Below are 18,664 nucleotides of genomic sequence, written 5' to 3' on the forward strand. Positions count from 1 at the left end.
AACCAAAGAAGAAATAAATTTTCTTTATCAATCAGAAAAAGCCACAATTTCCAAAGGCATATGATATTTTTAAAAATAAAATTTCTGAAAACTGACGTTTTTAACAAAATTCCGAGGATGGAGATCCCCTCAAACATAAGTATTCTGAGCCAGGTGGAACTAAAGTCCAAGGTGGCTCAAGACCAGAGAGGCCCTGTCGGGGGGCCCCTGTCCCAGGGGGGGCACCTGTCCGGGGGGGCCCCTGTCCCAGGAGGGGCACCTGTCCGGGGGGGCCTCTGTCCCAGGGGGAGCACCTGTCCGGGGGGGGCCCTGACTGGAGTCCCAACACATTTGAGATAAGTCAGCACGAAACCAATGGAATGGACACCGCGGGCTTTGCCCCTCGTCCTTCTCACTAAGATGCCATCTTCTGCCTGACGTCCCCGCTGAGCGCAGAAAGGATCCCCTCCCCCAAAGGTGCTTCACTGCCGGGTACAGGGCCCGGGAGCCCCGAAGTTGCAGCTCCCCGGGTGCCTTTGTCTGAAGGCCTGTCCCCGTGTCCGTGTGCCTGTGGGGCTGGCGGACGAGTCGTAGAGAGCCAGACGCCGTCCACACCTGAGGGTCACAGGCCTTTAGTCCTGTTGCCGAGAGCAGACAAGGCCCCCGGTGAGGACGGGGCCCCGGGACAGGCCAGCTGGCAGCTTCCAGACAGGAAGTCGGACCAGGGCATCGAGGAGCCCCGTGCTGTGGGCGAGACACCGCCGCTCCCATCCCACGGCCCGTCTGCCGAAGCCACGCCTCGGCCTCAGCCCCAGCGGCACCCCGCCCCGGCCGCCTGCTCCCCGCTGACACGGACTCTCCCCGCAGGCCCTGTCCGTGGGCATCTTCCCCTACGTGCTCAAGCTGCTGCAGAGCTCGGCGCGCGAGCTGCGGCCCCTGCTTGTCTTCATCTGGGCCAAGATTCTCGCCGTGGACAGTGTGAGTAGTCCGTGTCCTCCCCGTGGGCGTGAGCCGTGGTGGCGTGGCTACTGAGAGTGGGCAGGGCCACTGCGGGAGGACAGGGGTGGGTGGCAGGGGCAAGGGGGGCCTGCAAAGGAGCTGGTCCTGCGGCCAGGCCCCCTGGCCCTCTCCCCGCCGCCCTGGAAGCGTGTGCAAGCAGCGTCTGCCCTTCCCACATGAGAAGTGGACTGGGAGGCGCGTGGGGGCGGAACGTGCGGCGTGTGCTGGGGCGCACACCTCGCACCCCACGCCGCGGGGAACCCTCTGGCCATCTCGCTCACTCCCCCCCCCCCCCCGTCCTCTCCGCAGTCCTGCCAAGCCGACCTGGTGAAGGACAGTGGCCACAAGTACTTCCTCTCGGTGCTGGCCGACCCCTACATGCCGGTGAGGCCCGTGCTGTGCGGTGGGAGATGTGGGTCCTCTCGCCTGTTCTGCTGCGGGGCACCGCGTGGAGGCTCAAGGGAAGGTGCCCCGCCCCCCGCCACCCAGCTGTGGGCCGCCCAGCTGTGGGCCTCGCTCATGCTGCAGCCTCCGCTGTACTCCAGCCCCTTGACGTCAGCGCGTTCTTTCGCCGCTGCCCAGCTCCTCTGAGAGGGCGGGCTCGGCCTGTGTTAATCAGCGTCCCGGGCGGGCCTCTGCCATGTGGGACCCGCTCTCCCTCACGCCTGGGAGCTGAGTTCACTCAGCGACCGCGCACACCTGCGCTGTGACAGCTCACCTGTCGAGGGAGGCACCAACGTGCCCTGGGAATCAGGGAGGGAGCGAAGCTTAAATTCTAAGTAGGTTTTGTTACGTGGAGTCGTTAAAGCTCGGAGCGTGTGAGCAGCGTGTGTCACGACTCCTGTGAACACGCAGCCCCCGCTGCTGTGCTGTGGGAAGGAGGTGACGTAGTTTAGCCCAATGGCCGGTCTCCCTAATAAAGGCGTGTGAGCCGCCCCAGCACTGAAGGCAGGTCTGTGAGAGGCAGGTGGGCGTGTGTTTTAAGGGGCATTGAGGCGGCGTCATAGGGGAGGGGCAGTGCCAGGTGCCTGTGGCCGCCTCGGGCCCCCGCCGCACGTAGCTGGTCAGGCCCCTCCTGTGTCGGCACCGAGGGAGGACAGGAGAGTTTTGTTTTAAATATGTTTTTACTGACTTCAGAGAGGACGGAAGAGAGAGAGAAACATCCATGATGAGAGAATCATGGACCGGCTGCCTCCTGCATGCCCCCCACTGGGGATCGAGCCCCAACCCAGGCCTGTGCCCTGACCGGGAATCGCACCGTGACCTCCTGGGTCATAAGTCAATGCTCAACCGCGGAGCCAATCAGCCGGGGACAGAGTGTCGAGTTGATCTGTCCAACGGACGCCCGGGGAGAGGAAGGAGCTCCCTGTGCCTGACGCGGGGCAGCCGGAGCCTCGGATGAGCGGAGCCCCCGGCTGTGCCCGTCCTGGAGCTGCACCGCAGGGAGCAGCTGCGCTCTGCGGGCCTGAGGCCGGCTGACCCTCCGGAGGGCTGTTCGGTGCTGCAGCTCAGGGACAGGACCGCCGCTCGCTCGTGGTCTGGGTGGCGTCGTTGCGGGGCGCGGGCCGTGAGCTCCCGGAAGGTGCGCGGCTAGGGTGGCCTCTTCTTCCAGGCCGAGCACAGGACCATGACGGCCTTCATCCTCGCCGTGATCGTCAACAACTACAACACGGGCCAGGTGGGTGTCCCGGGCACCACGGTGAGGGGTGCAGGGGGGCCCCGCCTTCCACCAGCCACCGCAGGGGCCATTGGAACGGGTGGGACTTAGAAGGAGGGACATGCCGCAGCCCTCGGGCGCCCTGGGCGGGTGGCCCACGCTGTCCTCTGCCGCGCAGGAGGCCTGCCTGCAGGGGAACCTGATCGCCATCTGCCTGGAGCAGCTCAACGACCCCCACCCCCTGCTGCGCCAGTGGGTGGCCATCTGCTTGGGGCGCATCTGGCAGAACTTCGACGCGGCCCGGTGGTGTGGGGTGCGGGACAGCGCCCACGAGAAGCTCTGCAGCCTCCTCTCCGACCCCATTCCCGAGGTGAGACCCCGGGGCCGCGGCGCTGGAGGTCCTGCCGGGCGTGTGGGTGAAGGGGCGCCACTGGGACAGCACCTCCGATGGGGCTGCTCCCACCAGGGTGCACCTGGCGTCCGGAAGCTGCGCCCCCACGGCCCGTCCCCTGAACCCCGTCTCCCTCACCGGCACAGCCCCTCAAGCCGGGCCACGAGGCCCCCCCTCCCCAGCAGGGCGGGCGGGCTGTGACCGGTGCCTCCGCAGGTGCGCTGCGCGGCCGTCTTCGCCCTCGGCACCTTTGTGGGCAACTCTGCCGAGAGGACTGACCACTCCACCACCATCGACCACAACGTGGCCATGATGCTGGCCCAGCTCATCAGCGACGGGAGCCCCGTGGTGCGGAAGGTGCGTGCCCGCCCCAGCCGTGACCCTGTCCACAGCCGGAGCGCTCAGCTCCCGCGTCTGACCCTCCAGAACGCGCTGCCCCAGACGCGCGTGTGCCTGCTCCGTTAAGGCCTTTACCAGGCCGGCCCCGCCCAGGGCCCCGGAGGCCAGCGTCCCACCGCCGGCCCGACCGCAGGGCTCTGTCTTCGCCCTCTTCTCCACGGCGACGCGCCTCCAGCCGGTGGTCGGGGTCAGGGGTCGCTGCTGCTCGCGGGCTGTGACCCTGCCTCCCTCCCAGGAGCTGGTGGTGGCGCTGACGCACCTGGTGGTTCAGTACGAGAGCAACTTCTGCTCCGTGGCCCTGCAGTTCATGGAGGAGGAGAAGAACTACCCGCTGCCCTCGCCCGCCACCACAGGTACGGCCCCCGCAGCGCAGCCACGGCCTCTGCGGGCGGGCCCTTCGTCAGAACCGTGAGCGGCCCTCAGTTCCGCCAGAAGCGGCGGAGGTACCACGTCCTCGCCACCCGGACGCCAGCTCTGAGTGGCCTGGTTTCCTTGCCACTCGCCGAGCAGGACAGAGAGGGCGGGAAGGGCTGCTCTGACCCCTGCCGCGTCCTCCCTTACCCTTTTGGAATGAGATTCCTGGGAGTGATGGGGGCTGGGGGCTCAGCGCACGTGCCCCTCAGCATCGTGGTGTTGGGTCCCGGCTCTGAGGCATGTCAGGTAGCGCCTAACATCTGCCTTTTACCGAGTTTGTCTCGTTGTCCCGGCCGCCCCTCCCCCGGAGCTCCGCCATCCCTGCCAGGAAGAGGGTTCGTGATCATAGCGATGTGAAGGCATTGCCTCTGTCAGTGGGTCAGGGAGGGGACCGAGGGGTGACGTGCCCCATGTGAACAGCCGTGCGCCACCAGAGGGCAGCCGGGGGGCCTGCCAGCCCAACTCGCAGGGCACCTGGTGCGGCCACGGGGCCTGCTCACGAAACCACACGCGTGGGTCACCTACTCCTCCCCGCCCCACCATGCGCGTGACTTTGGGCAGCTGACTGGCTGCCTGTGTCAGACCCTCACTGCACGCATGGGCTCGGGGTGGCGTTCACACGGCACCCCCAACGCCTGCGGTGAACGCGGTCTCCCCTCCCCCCAGAGAGCGGGAGCCTGACCCCTGTGCGCGACAGCCCCTGCGCCCCCCGGCTACGCTCGGTGAGCTCCTACGGCAACATCCGCGCCGTCACCACCGCCCGGAGCCTGAACAAGTCCTTGCAGAACCTGAGCCTCACGGAGGAATGTGAGAGGCGGGTCCTGGGCACGGGCGGTGGGCGGGGGGGGGAGGGGCGGGGAGGGCGCCGAGGAATCAGTGCCGCCCCTTCTCTGCCACAGACGTGTGGCCTGCACCGAGCCGTGGCCCCCAAAGGCATTGTGGGCACGTGGCTCTGAGCCCCCTCCCACGCCTGGGTCCCCCGCAGCCAGGTCTCCTTGGGAGGGCAGCGGCCCCACGGGTGTCAATCATGCCGCTAAGGGTGGGACCGAAAGGGGGTCTGGGCGCCGGGACTGATGCCCTCCGTGTGCCGGCAGCGGGTGGCGCCGTGGCCTTCTCCCCCGGGAACCTGAGCGCCAGCAGCAGCGCCAGCAGCACGCTGGGCAGCCCTGAGAACGAGGAGTACATCTTGTCTTTCGAGACCATCGACAAGATGCGCAGGGTCAGCTCCTACTCGGCCCTCAACTCCCTCATAGGTGAGGCCCCGCAGCCACAGGGCCCTGGCCGCCCGCCGGGACGTGAGACAGCGCCGTCGCCCAGCTTGGAGCGGATGGCACGAGCCGCGTCCCCGCGAGGGAGGCTGGGGGGACCTTCCGTTGCTCCGTCATAGCCCGGAGACAGCCCCCTGCTCCTGACCCGTCTCCCCTCCCGCAGGCGTCTCCTTCAACAGCGTCTACACGCAGATATGGCGTGTGCTGCTGCATCTGGCGGCCGACCCCTACCCCGACGTGTCGGACCTGGCCATGAAGGTGCTCAACAGCATCGCCTACAAGGTGCGTGTGTGGCCGCGCCCCAGGCCTGTCCTGGCTCAGACACGTCTCCGTCCCCGACACACCCCCGTGAGCTTCCGTCGGGCGCCAGGCGTTTCCCCCACTGCCCACCGAATCGCACCGTCCCCGCCCGCTCCGTCCGGTGCCCCGTGTGGTCGCCCTTGTGCCTGACCTGCTCACCCCCCGCCCGGCTGGAGCGGAACCTGAGGAGCCACCTTCTAGTTTCACTCTCCACTTCCCGGTTGGTTGGCACCTTCATCTTTTATTTCTTCGGCTCACTCTCCCGAGTGCCAGGACCAGGAGGGCACAGCCCCTCTCGCTGGCACAGTGCCAGGCCCTCGGCCCCCAGCTCGCGGAGCTTCCTCCCCCTCGGCCCTGCTGCCCCGTGGAAGGAGGCCAGCCCTGGGCCCCGCTGCCCAGGGAGGAGGGCGCTCCCACTGGTGCGGCGTCTCCTCGCCAAAAAGGCCCTTCCTGCTGAAGCCGCTCGGAAGGCCCAGCCTGTGGCCTCAGCTCGTCCCCCGCTGACCGTGCGTCCCTGGCCCCTGGCTCTTCCAGGCCACCATGAACGCCCGGCCGCAGCGCATCCTCAGTGCGTCCTCCCTCACCCAGTCGGCGCCCGCCAGCCCCACCAACAAGGGCGTCCACATGCAGCACGCGGGGTGAGTACCGGCGCGGCGTCCTCAGGGCTGCGCTCCGGTCCCAGGACGCTGGCTCGCCCACTGCTGCCTCGTGTCCTCGCCTCCCTCCCTGTGCCCCTCACGCCTGCGCGGCTCCCATCTGGCCCTTCCTGCGATCCTTCCGCCTTCGAGGCACAGACCGCAGCCTGGCCCGGGCCTGGCCTCCGCCCCTCGCTCCGAGGCTGTGGAGCAGCTTCTGCATCCCATCGTCCCATCGTGGCTGCCGCGGGCCGCGCTCACTGAGGGAGGAGCGCCGGCCTGCCTCCCACTGGCTCCTGTGGGTCCCCAGGACCTGCTGGGCTCACTGCTCAGCATCAGCAGCTGATGGAGTCGCTGGTGGGCGGGGAGGAGAGGGGGGCCCGGCAGAAGCGGCGGGTGTTTGGCGTCCATGGCGGCTCTAGGTGACGCCGGGTTTCTTCTCCCCGACGGCAGGGGCTCCCCGCCAACGTCCAGCGCCAGCAGCTCCAGCCCCACCAACGATGTGACCAAGCAGCCAGGCAGCCGCGAGCTGCCATCGGGCCGGCTGGGCGCCGCCGGGCCCACGGGGGCGCAGTACACGCCCCACTCCCACCAGTTCCCCCGCACACGGAAGATGTTCGACAAGGGCCCCGACCAGGTGCGTGCCTGCGCTGTGGCACGTGGCTGACTCACAGCCGTGCACGGGTGCCCAGGCCTGGCCTCAGACTCCTGCTCGGTTCACGCCTCGGGGACGCAGGGGCCCGGTCTGAGCACAGCCCCGCACCATGTGGCCGAGGCCTGTGGGGATCGGTGACCAGGCTCCCAGGGGCCTATCCAGCCACTCAGGACAGGGACAGCCCAGGCCACCCCCCCAGCCCCAGGCAACAGGGTTCCTGGAGCACAGACCCAGGTGGCCTCCCTAACGCTGGCTCCTCCAGCCCCTCTCCCACCCAGCCCCGTCCCCTCACTCAGCCCCTCATCCCCATCCCCTCACCCAGCCCCATCCCCTCACCCAGCCCCGTCCCCTCACTCAGCCCCAGGCTTACGGGACGCAGCAGCCAGACCTGCCTTTGTCTGGTCTGAGCGGCTCCGAGACACAGAGAGGCCGAGGGCACGGGCTCACTTGTCTCTCTCCCCCCCCACCCCCTCTGCGCCTGGAAGTCCGCCGACGACCCAGACGACACCGGACACAAGAGCTTCATCTCGGCCGCGATGCAGACGGGCTTCTGCGACTGGAGCGCCCGGTACTTTGCGCAGCCCGTCATGAAGGTGCGCGGCCTGGGGCGTGGCCGGCCCTGTCTCAGACGGGGCAGGAAGCCGCCCGCCTGAGCGTCCTGACTGTGCCGAGCGGGCCTGGTTCCTGCGGGCGGGGGTGGGCCAGCAGCCAGGGCCTGGCCCGATGCGCCGTGCGACCCCCGAGCGTGGGCATGAGGTCCGGCAGGAAGTGCCCTCTCAGCACTGGGCCCTCCGGGCATCGGGGTGTCGCTGTCGCGTGCACACGGATTGTCCCGTGGCTGCCACGCCCGTGGGAACAGCCCCGGTGCCCGGCTTCAGGTGGCGCGCAGCGTTGGCGTGAAAGACGCTGCATCTGCAGTTCCGGGTGCAGCTGACCTAGGAGGCCTCAGGACTCGCGATTTCCTGTTACGTTCATTGGAGATCTTTGCTAAAAGCGTGCTTTATCTCGTTTTGTTGTTTTGCTTTTTTTAAAGATTTTTTAAAATATATTTTTATTGATTTCGGAGAGGAAGGAAAAGGGAGAGAGAGATAGAAACATCCATGATGAGAGAGAATCATGGATCGGCTGCCTCCTGCAGGTCCCCCACTGGGGATCGAGCCCACAACCCGGGCCTGTGCCCTTGACCGGAATCGAACCTGGGACCTTTCAGTCCGCAGGCTGACGCTCTATCCACTGAGCCAAACCGGCTAGGGCTGTTGTTTTGTTTTATTTTTTCATTTTCCTACTTTTTCCAGGTGGTATGCACAGGTGTGCGGTGCTTGCGTTGATTTAACTAGCTGTCTAATGGCACGTGTCTGATGAAATGCAGTGGGAACTTTTCTATTAGCCTGTGTCCCGTGGGAACTAGAAATAGCTCAAGGCTGGGATCGCACCTCAGAAATGAAGACCCCCCCCAGATTCCTCGGTCTCAGGACCTGCGTGCTCACAGCAGAGCTGTCGTCACGTGACACTGGTTAGCAAGGCCGGTCCCAGGCACATGGCGGGAGCGACTGCGTTTGCTGGAGTTTGTTCACGTCGCAGGGACTTCTCCCAGGTCCGAGTGGCCCAGAGGAGCTTCCCAGACAGGGCCCCCCTTCGATGGAGGAGACCACCCCTCTCCCCGCACGCCTCCCAGAGCTCACACCCCCTCCCCACACGCCTCCCAGAGCTCACACCTGCTTCAGAAAGAACATTAGGCACGGTCTGTCGTGTGCTTTAAAGAAGACGCATTGACCTTGGTTCTGATTACGAAGGACACAGGATTTGTGCTCAGTCCCTGGGCAGTGCCAACCTCGCGCCCTGTCCCACACTGGAGCCTCCCACTGGTCCCACACCTGTCAAAGGCGTTGCGAGAGTAAATAGCTACAAGCCAGTGTCCCTCGTAACATGGGCCCCAAGTCCTCACCTAATTAGCAAAGCAACCGCAGCAAATAGAACACGTTCACATGCCGGTGACCAGGGTCTCTGTCCCAGGAAGGCAGGGTGGGCCCTGCGTTTTACATGCTCCTGTGAGGGCTGTACCAATAGAGCAGGGGAAGCCAGGGGCGCCTCCGTAGCTGCAGAGTGAGGGTGGGCAGGACTCCGAGTCCGTTCCTAGTAACCAGGCTGGGGTAGGCAGGGCTTCCCTCGCAGGCACCTGGGGGCCTGTCCGCGTTGTCTGCGTTGGTGGAAGACAGTGGTTTCCTCGAGAAGCAGTGGCAGGCGGCCAGGCGGGAAGCCGCGTGGGGCGGGGGGGAGGGGCAGACCTGTGTGCAGATGGCAGTCGTGTGCGCGGAAACCCAGGTCCTCGGTGCGTGCTGCTGGAGGAAGTGATTCCAGGGTGCCGGGCGCAGCGTCGGACACAGACTCGTGCTTCTGTGTGAAATCACACGTTCCCGTGGCACCCAGAGAAACACGGAATATTTAGATACAAACCCAAAGAACATCGCGTGCCAGAGCCACATGCCGAGAAGTACGGCACCGGGAGATCAGCCCTGAATCAATGGAGAGCCTGTTCGTGGTTGAAAGACTCAGCAATGTCTTCCCTAAATTGATGTTACAAGTCAATACGGTCTCCATCGGAGTCCCAACAGGCTTTTAAGAACCGGCAGCCTCGTCCCCGATGCACGAGGAAAGCAGAGACTGGAATAGCCCGGACGGGGGACGTGGTCGTGGCTGGGACGCACGGTCTCGTGGCGAGGCTCACCGCGCAGCCCAGGCGGTCGGGACACGTGGCGTGGTGGCAGGCCAGTGGGACCCGGGGCCGGGATTGGTCTGGAGCAGTGGGCTGTCCATTCTCAACTAAGACACTGGGTTCGGGGGGGAGGGGACAGTGGGCCGCAGCCCCTCACACCTGCAGGAACGGCCAGAGCGAGTCAGCCCTGAGTGGGGACCACGAAACGTCGGGAAGGGAACCTTGGTGGCCCTGGGGAGGCGCCGGTTCCATGAATCCTACATAATAAAAGGCTAATATGCAAATGCCCTCCACCAGGAGGGGATGGGCCAGTGGCCAGCCTCCCGTGTCCCCACCCGTGCGCGAATCCGTGCCCTGGGCCTCCAGTAGGAGAATAGGATACAAGAAGCAGGAGCCTTCCTAAGAAAAGGCCGCGGGAGCCGCGGGAGCCACTGGCTAGAGACGCGGCGGTGAAGGAGTTTGGGCTGGCTGCAGGCCCTCCGCGCTGGGCTTGGACTCCGGGTCTGCGCTCGGCCCTCCTGACTCCGCCACGGCCGGTGCTCCCAGAAGGACCAGCGCCCCAGGGCCCGGCTGCCTCCGAGGGTGCCCGGGGCCCTGCTCCGGCCACGCCCCTCCATGGCCTCTAACCAGAGAAGGAACCTGGGCCGGGCCTGAGGGCTGCAGAGGCCGGACCAGCCTCTGTGCGGCGTGCGGGGAACGGGCCTGGTTCTGGCCGATCAGTGTCTAACGGCGGGTGTTGCGTTTGCAGATCCCGGAGGAGCACGACCTGGAGAGTCAGATCCGCAAGGAGCGGGAGTGGCGGTTTCTGCGCAACAGCCGTGTGCGGAGGCAGGCGCAGCAGCTCATCCAGAGGGGTGAGGCAGGGACCCTGGGGGCCCGGCCCAAGCCCACACAGCCTGGGTTCCTGCCCCCACGAGTGCGGCTCCTGCATGTGACGTTTCAGAGGGGGAGCGGCCCGCCCAGGCCCGGGTGCAGGCCCGCGTCTGGCTGTGGCTGAGGCCGCTGTGCGTCCCTTGCGCAGGCATCACGCGGCTAGACGACCAGATCTTCCTGAACAGGAACCCCGGCGTCCCCTCCGTGGTCAAGTTCCACCCCTTCACGCCCTGCGTGGCTGTCGCGGACAAGGACAGCATCTGGTGAGTGTGTGCACACGGCACCAGTGCGAGCTGTGGGGGGCGTGTGTGCACACGGCACCAGTGCGAGCTGTGGGGGGGGGGGGGTGTGCACACGGCACCAGTGGGGGGGACGCAGTGTGGCCATGACGGCCGTCCTGGAGGCGGCGTCCCCGGTTTCATCGCTGTCCTCTCTTGCTCCCTGGAGCTTCTGGGACTGGGAGAAAGGGGAGAAGCTGGACTACTTCCACAACGGGAACCCCCGGTACACGCGGGTCACCGCCATGGAGTACCTCAACGGCCAGGACTGCTCGCTGCTGCTCACGGCCACAGGTGAGCGTGTGCACGCGGGCGGCCGGGGGCCGGGAGACGGCGCGTGGTGCAGCTTCCTTGGACCCTGGCCGTTCGCCGGCAGAGGGGCCGTCCTCAGTCACAGCGAAGGCCGCTGTCACCGGGAGTTGGGAGGCTTCTGAGGCAAAGGGCTCCCTCAGACAGCGGGAGCCGTGCCCAGTGCCGGTCGGCCCAGGGAGGGTGTCCGCCTCTGGGACCCGCTCATCCCTGCCCAGGAAAGGCCCGGAGCCTCTGTCCACGCAGCCCCCGCGAGGCGAGGTGGAGGGAGACGGGTCGCCAGGGGCCCTCTGCCTGGCGGCGACCTCACGGTCCCTCCAGTCAGCCCGCACCGGCGGCGGGTCCCACTCTCCCGTTTGGTCTAAATGCCGGCACTTCGGCCTCACCCTGGAGCCTGGTTTGCCCACTGAGCCGCCTGGCGAACCGTCACCTCTCGCAGCACTTCAGACACGGCTCTGCTTCTGGCTTAAGAAGCCGCCGCCCGTCTACCAGCACCTCCATCCCAGGGGGCCCAGGTCGTGGGGGAGCGCGGAGGCTGGGTGAGGGAGGAGGTGGGCGTCCTCCGGGCTCCGAGCCCTGGGACAGAAGGGCTGGCCACTGACGGATCGCTCCTTCCAAAGGTCCCTGGCCCCTCGGGAGGGCGCGCCCACGGGGACAGCCTGCTGGCGGCGCTGCTCCCGCCAGGCCTCCGCGAGGCGCGGGGCATCTTCGTGCTCCTCCTCGTGCCGGGAGCCAGGCCTGCGTGCTGACCGCGTCTCTCCTCTCCCCAAGATGACGGCGCCATCAGAGTCTGGAAGAATTTTGCTGATTTGGAAAAGAATCCAGAGATGGTGACGGCATGGCAGGGGCTCTCGGACATGCTGCCGACAAACCGAGGTCAGTGTCAAGGCCAAGCCTGGAACCGTTAGCCGGCCGCTTCCCCGTCTCCACAAGCGCGTCTGCCTGGGAGAGGCGGCGGTGCAGGGGCCGTCGGGCTGACCTCTGACCTGGGGCGTCCCTGGCCTGCGTGCACCTGTCCTCAGCCTCATCCCTGGCTGGCGGGGGTGTCGCTGGGAAAAGCTGACGGGGCTGGGGGACTGCGTTCTGTTCTCTTTGTACCCAAATTAATCCCCCTTGTGGGGCGGGTGTGCCGTGGTCGCCAGCGTGTGCTTGTGTCTGGGCTGGAGGCCGTGCGCTCGCCTGACCTGCCCTGTGCTGGGCTGGCCCCCCTGTGCTGAGGGTGTGCTGGCTTGGCCCCCCTGTGCTGAGGGTGTGCTGGCCTGGCCCCGCCCTGTGCTGAGGGTGTGCTGGCCTGGCCCCGCCCTGTGCTGAGGGTGCGCTGGCCTGGCCCCCTGTGCTGAGGGTGTGCTGGCCTGGCCCCCCTGTGCTGAGGGTGTGCTGGGCTGGCCCCGCCCTGTGCTGAGGGTGCGCTGGGCTGGCCCCCTGTACTGGGCTGGCCCCCTGTGCTGAGGGTGTGCTGGGCTGGCCCCGCCCTGTGCTGAGGGTGCGCTGGGCTGGCCCCCTGTACTGGCCTGGCCCCCTGTGCTGAGGGTGTGCTGGCCTGGCCCCGCCCTGTGCTGAGGGTGTGCTGGGCTGGCCCCGCCCTGTGCTGAGGGTACGCTGGCCGCAACCCCACAGGCACAGCTCTGCACGCTGCCTGTCGGGTGGGGGAGCCCGGCCGCATGCGCAGTGGGTGCCAGGCCGCCTGCTGCTCTTCTAGGAGGCAGGTCAGGGATCGCAAGGGTCCCGAGGCCTCAGCACACGGCCGCTGTGCCCGCAGAGATGTTCAGGTTGGGGTCAGGCTGTCAGGGTCTGGGTTCCCGGGGCCCTTGTCTCCCTCCCTTGCCCGGTGCTGCTGCTGCCGGAGGCTTCTCTGCTCCACCCCCACCCCCACCGTCCACACTCTGCCCCCTCCTGTCCTGCCCCCTCCTGTCTCCTCCCCCCACCCCGTCCAAGAGCCTTAAGGCGACTCCGGAGCGGGCACCTGGCAGCCAGCAGGGACAGCTCCAGGCCGGCAGCATGGGCGTGTGTTGAAAAACGTAGCCATGCTTTTCAGAAACTGCCAGCCGTGCACCCACCCGCCACACAGCCGTTTCCCTGTCGCCTGGGCCCCTGCAGGCCTGGCGGGAGCTGACGGGGACGGGCCCTGTCTCGGCCTCGCCTTGTACCGAGGACTGCCCAGCGCCGTCTCCGGGGGCCTGCGCCCCCCTCTGCCTCCGGGCGCAGCGGCCGGGCAGCTCCTGCCACATCGGCCGCACTAACGATGTTTCTGGCCACTGACCTCCCGGAAACGCCCCTCGTCTCCCACCTCTGGACGCCTCCCCCGGCCACCCACTGACCTCCCGGAAACGCCCCTCGTCTCCCACCTCTGGACGCCTCCCCCGGCCACCCACCTGCACGTCGGCGCTTCCCAGTCCCGAGCACAGGGACGTGCGGTGCCATGTTAGGTCCCATCTCTCAGTGGCCACAGCACCTCCCACCTCCCGTCCAGGCACAGGCCGTTTGGAGGCAAAGCCCTGCTGACCGAGTGGGGCGTTTGTCAGGTGGACGCTGGCCCGGTCAGCAGGTGCGGCGAGGCCGGCCGCTCCGCCTGTCCCTCCCCTCCCCTCCCCTGCTGCCTGGTGTTCTGAGCCGTCGGTCAGTCTGGTTGGGTCAGTGCGCCTGGCCGCTCGCCTTCCATCAGACCACGTCCCTGTCTCCTCGCAGGTCTGGCCCGAAAGGTCTCCATCTATCTTGACCACAGTAAGCAGGGAGGTGAGTGCCCTCTGCCCCGCGGCCGCCCAGGGCCGGTGGGCGCTGCCCTCTCCTGCTGGCGCCTGTCCCCACGCCCGCGGTGCCCTTCGGGGCGGCAGAGGGTCAGGGCTGGCTTCTCCCTCGTTCCATCCACACCGATCCGCCCAATACAAGGACGTTAGCCGGAGAGCACCCGCTTCCCTGGGCGCGTCAGGGAGCGGGGAGCCCTGAGCCGAATCCCAGCCGCGGAGGGAGCCTCCCTAGGGCCGCCCTCCGGGGCCTCCTCCCTCCGCAGGTGGGGCTCCAGCCCAGCGGCTCCAAATCTCACCCCCTCTGCGGTGCCCCCTCGTGGGCTCACCCTGCGTTCATGGAGGGTCCGCATTCTCCGTCCTCTCCAAGCCACGCCCATGGCCCAGGAATGGGAGCAGCAGGTCTCCATCTGCTGGCGAGGGTCTCGGCCGCCCCCCAGGCCCAGGCCCAGGGCGCACGCGCTGGTCCCAGAGCAGATGCTCCAGGGCGAAGTTGTTTCCCACCAAAACCGTCGAAACAGAACCTTTTCCCCGAGACGTTCATGCAGGGCCTCTGGCAGCATCTGTTCCCAAAGGAGAAACCCGCACGGCTTGACGAGCGCCTGAGCGCAGGCAGCAGCGGGGCTGAGGGCTGAGGGCTGAGGGCTGAGGGCGAGAACAGCCTGGGGAGCCTGGCTCGGTGGGCGGAAGCCCCATCCAATGGTGTCCCAGGGAGACGGGGAGGGTGCTGAGGCGCCGGGGCGGGGACAGCGCCACCACACAGGAGGCTGGTCGGCAGGTCCCGCTGGGACTCTAGTGGCGTCTGCGACTTGCAGCTTCGTCGCGCTTGTGCGGTGCGCCCTGTCCCAGCCCAGCGCCCAGCGAGGGCTTTGTGTACGTTTCACACAACAGGCTCCGTTTCTTTCTGACTTTCACCACGTGGGTGACTCACAAAGAGGCGGAGCCTTACGTAGGCACCAGTGTCAGTCTTTTTCTAGGTGCGTCTGTATTGGTTCTTAGAGTAACAGCCTGGTTGCCCCCACATGTGCCCCAGCCAGGGATCGGCCAGGGATCGGGCGGCCACCTCTTGGTGCACAGGCGATGCTCCAACCAACGGAGCCCCCGGCCTGGGTGACACGTCATTCCTGTCCGGGGCCAGAGCCCGACCAGCCGCCCAGCGACTGTTTGTCCTCATCTGTTTAGTGGCTCATTCTCCACGGGCAGGCAGCACAGCGTGGGGCTGGCGGGGTCCGCGTGGGGCTGGCGGGGTTCGAGTGGGGCTGGCGGGGTCCACGTGGGGCTGGCAGGGTTCGCGTGGGGCTGACGGGGTCTGCATGGGGCTGGCAGGGTCCGCGTGGGGCTGGTGGGGTCCGCGTGGGGCTGGCAGGGTCCGCGTGGGGCCCGGGTGTCCCGGAAGAGAGAACCAGAAGCACCTGCGGACCCTGGGACTCACCATGTAGGGCTGTGAGAAGCTCTTACAGTGAAACCTCTGAGTGAGGGGAGGGGGGACAAGGTGGCGGGGTCTCTGCTGCTGCCCCAGAGGAAAGCGGGGCCGCGGGGGCCGCTCAGAGGAAGGACAGGGTCCCGTCCGGGGACGCTCTCCGCCCACCGCGTCTGGAAGGCAGGACGCAGGACTGGCGGGTCTCGGCGGCGGGCACTGCAGCCCGGGAGGAGGAGCGGCAGGGCCTCCCTTGGCGGCTTGTACATGTGAGAGGCTTCCGCAGGCAGAGGGGTCTCAGGTGACCCCTGGGAGGGGACCCCAGGGTGGTGCCCGCCTGGGGGAGGCTCGTCCCAGGGCGGAGCAGCCAAGGGAGGCTCCCCGGCATCGAAAACTTCTCAAAAAAAAAGCAAAAGTAGCAAAATGTTAGCAACTGTGAGATTGGGGCGGTGGCTACCAGGGTTTCTACCGTGTTCTTCTCTGTGATTAAAAAATTTGCAACTAAACATTTAAAAGTAAATCTTATTCTGCCCCCAGTGTGGCCAGGTGGTTAGAGTGTCAGCCCGGGGCCGGGGGTTCGAGGGGTCGATCCCGGTCAAGGGCACACACCTCGGTTGCAGGTTCGATCCTGGCCCGCTCAGGGCACTGCCAGAGACAACTGGTCAAAGTGTCTCTCGAGTCGATGTTTCTCTCTCTCTCTCTCTCTCTCTCTCTCTCTCTCTCTCAAAATCAGTGGGAAAAATCCCCTGGGTGAGGGTTAACGACAACACATGAAGTCTTATCCTCAATAGAGTCCTCCCGCTCGTCCGCTGTCCCGTCCCGTGTGGGGCAGGCGGCTCCCGGCCCGGTGCCCGGCCAGCCTCGGGAAGCACTGCCGGCTCCCGCTCACGGCAGGCACCGCAGGCCCCGAGCTCCCAGCGGCCGTGCCCAGGGATCCTGGACAGAGTCCGGGGAGGGCCTGTCCCTCTGGCAGTGCCTGGGCCGCAGGGGTCTGTTGCCCCGCCCAGGACGGGTGCACCGGGAGCCCCGGCTCCAGCTTGCGTGGGTCTGGGTCCTGGGTGCCGGGGATGGCGTCTGCCCAGAGCCCCCAGGTGAGGCTGTGCCCGTCTGTCCCCAGGTGCTGGGATGGTGGTGGACTGGGAGCAGGAGACCGGCCTCCTCATGAGCTCGGGGGATGTGCGGATCGTGCGGATCTGGGACACGGACCGCGAGATGAAAGTGCAGGTAACCGCTCAGGGTCCCCGCCTCCTCCCGCCCACGAGGGCACTGAGCAGCTGTGACATGTCAGTGACCGGTGGGGGGAGGGGCCAGGGGGCCTGGACACTGGGAGCCTTCAGACCCGCTGGCATCTGGATCGGGTCACATGGCGGCGTCCTGCCCAGCGTGACAGCCGCCGACCCTGCTCATCCCAGATGCTGATCACGGCCCAGCCAGGGACTAACGACTGGGCTGTGTGCTCCCTCAAGTCCCTTTTACTTTCCCTTTTAACCAAGAGACCGGAGTGCAGGGGATTGCCTGGCCCTCCGGGCAGGTGCCGGCCCAGACCCCGGGCTGGAGGCTCTGCCCCCCCCTGCGCCACGCTTTCTCTCTGCTCCTCCTGCACTTACAGCGGCCAGGCCAGGACAGGACGAGGGCGGGTGCTGTGTGGGCTGGGAGCTCCCCTGGGGCCTAGGCCCTCCCGGACAGCAGGCGGCCCTCCCTGACAGCAGGCGGCCCTCCCTGACAGCAGGCGGCCCTCCCGGACAGCAGGCGGCCCTCCCTGACAGCAGGCGGCCCTCCGGGACAGCAGGCGGCCCTCCCGGACAGCAGGCGGCCCTCCCGGACAGCAGGCGGCCCTCCCTGACAGCAGGCGGCCCTCCCGGACAGCAGGCGGCCCTCCCGGACAGCAGGCGGCCCTCCCTGACAGACAGCAGGCGGCCCTCCCTGACAGACAGCAGGCGGCCCTCCCTGACAGCAGGCGGCCCTCCCTGACAGACAGCAGGCGGCCCTCCCTGACAGACAGCAGGCGGCCCTCCCGGACAGCAGGCGTTCGCGGAGTTAATGCTCCGACTGCCCGAGGGCTTGTCCCTCTTTCCAGGAAAGGGGGGCGTCGGGAAGTTTAATTGGCTCAGTTACCAGCCTCTTTGCCGGCTGCGGCCCAGGGATCAGGTCTCGGCGTGGCTCCCGGCTGGGCCCTGGTGCGGCCTGTCATTGGGCCCCAGTGGCCTGACTCACTTCCCAGCGGCCCTGCAGGTCCCCTGGGCTCCACGGGCTCCGTCGCTTCCTGGTGGAGCAGGCGCAGTCCCTGGCCTGGCGGCAGGCACTCCCAGCGGCTGCGGGGCTCACCGGTCTCTGTGCTCGGCCCTAGGACATCCCCACGGGCGCTGACAGCTGTGTGACCAGCCTGTCCTGCGACTCCCAGCGGTCCCTCATCGTGGCCGGCCTCGGGGACGGCTCCGTCCGCGTCTACGACCGGAGGATGGCCCTCAGCGAATGGTAATGCGGCTGCGCCCGACCCACCCGGTGCCCCTGGCGCCCGTGGTCACATCTCTGCCAGGCTGCGGGGCCCAGACAAAGTGAGCCCAGGGCCCAGGGCCCCGCAGAGGCCTCACACCCTGTGAGCGTGGACGGGCCACGGCGGTGGGGCCGGGTCCAGGTGCTGCCTCCGAGCTCAGTTCCCCGGGGAGGCTGCTGCCCACCCCTCTGTGTCGCACGTGAGCAGCTGTGGCGTTGGGACCATGTGCATGGGCCCTGGTGGGGCAGGCAATGGGCCGGTGAGGGCACCTGTATGGGTGCTGAGGAGCTGGTGTCCGCTGTCCGCCACCGGCCCAAGGCCGGGGCTGCTAGGTGACAGCGCACATTGCACCCTGGTCCTGCGTCCCCCGCCTGCCTGCCTGGGGCTCTGACCTGTGTCCCCTGCTCTGCCCGCAGCCGCGTCATGACGTTCCGGGAGCACACGGCCTGGGTGGTGAAGGCCTGCCTGCAGAAGCGCCCCGAGGGCCACATCGTGAGCGTCAGGTAACGGCTGGGCAACTGCTAGAGCGTTTCCCGCTGGGAAACGTCCTGGTGTCCACTAGCCACCGTGGGCCCCGCACGGGCAGGGCTGGCTCGGTCCTCCCACTGGAGCGGCGAGAGCCTGCCGGGGGTGCAGGGAGCAGGTGGGAGGCTCGCCCCTCAGTGGGCACAGGGCCTCCACTGGCGCCTGGCTGGGGGGTCCCTGCCTGAGCCACAGTCGTCCCCCCATAGCTCAGTTTCGGACGCCGGGTCCCTTCTTGTGCTGAGAGCAGCGAACGTTCACTTGCCGTTAAAGGGACAACAGATGTCATTTACTGTCACGGTCGCTGTCTGCCTTGTGATAGTAAACACAGAGCGTGGCTCTTGGAATGACACCCACGGGGCCGGGCCGGGCAGGAGAGCGCGCCTCACTCCCCCCCCCCCCCCCCCGCCCGGGGCCCCGCAGTGGATTTCCTTTCCGGGGACAGGGAAAGCAACAAAGGGTCGCTCCCCAACTCTTCCCCGTGGGACCCCGCTGTTCCCGAGTGCCTGGCAGCTGAGGGCCTGAAGGGACTTAACAGTCTTTTTAAGCTCGAAGGCACCCCCATGGGCCCTCCCGGTAGTGGGGTGGACACCACCCCCCCCTCACGATCCCTCTTTAGT

At 67.2% G+C, this 18,664-nt stretch overlaps 1 protein-coding gene across 1 annotated transcript in view; it reads left to right on the forward strand.

Moving 5' to 3' along the window:
- RPTOR (regulatory associated protein of MTOR complex 1) overlaps positions 1 to 18,273 on the forward strand; it is a gene marked incomplete at its 5' end in the record, with an annotated part of 33,660 nt that extends 15,387 nt beyond the window's left edge. Inside the window, 20 exons of the mRNA XM_023748843.1 lie at positions 847 to 957; positions 1,288 to 1,362; positions 2,591 to 2,656; positions 2,814 to 3,005; positions 3,243 to 3,383; positions 3,661 to 3,778; positions 4,506 to 4,646; positions 4,934 to 5,092; positions 5,271 to 5,389; positions 5,942 to 6,045; positions 6,496 to 6,679; positions 7,183 to 7,290; positions 10,159 to 10,264; positions 10,432 to 10,546; positions 10,731 to 10,855; positions 11,642 to 11,746; positions 13,556 to 13,603; positions 16,146 to 16,252; positions 17,376 to 17,503; positions 17,939 to 18,273. Coding sequence (XP_023604611.1) covers positions 847 to 957; positions 1,288 to 1,362; positions 2,591 to 2,656; positions 2,814 to 3,005; positions 3,243 to 3,383; positions 3,661 to 3,778; positions 4,506 to 4,646; positions 4,934 to 5,092; positions 5,271 to 5,389; positions 5,942 to 6,045; positions 6,496 to 6,679; positions 7,183 to 7,290; positions 10,159 to 10,264; positions 10,432 to 10,546; positions 10,731 to 10,855; positions 11,642 to 11,746; positions 13,556 to 13,603; positions 16,146 to 16,252; positions 17,376 to 17,503; positions 17,939 to 18,029 — 2,343 coding nt within the window. The remainder of the gene's footprint in view (positions 1 to 846; positions 958 to 1,287; positions 1,363 to 2,590; positions 2,657 to 2,813; positions 3,006 to 3,242; positions 3,384 to 3,660; positions 3,779 to 4,505; positions 4,647 to 4,933; positions 5,093 to 5,270; positions 5,390 to 5,941; positions 6,046 to 6,495; positions 6,680 to 7,182; positions 7,291 to 10,158; positions 10,265 to 10,431; positions 10,547 to 10,730; positions 10,856 to 11,641; positions 11,747 to 13,555; positions 13,604 to 16,145; positions 16,253 to 17,375; positions 17,504 to 17,938) is intronic.
- Between the last annotated feature and the right edge of the window lie 391 nt (positions 18,274 to 18,664).

The sequence above is a fragment of the Myotis lucifugus genome, unplaced genomic scaffold (assembly GCF_000147115.1).
Source record: "Myotis lucifugus unplaced genomic scaffold, Myoluc2.0 scaffold_1911, whole genome shotgun sequence".
NCBI lineage: Eukaryota > Metazoa > Chordata > Mammalia > Chiroptera > Vespertilionidae > Myotis > Myotis lucifugus.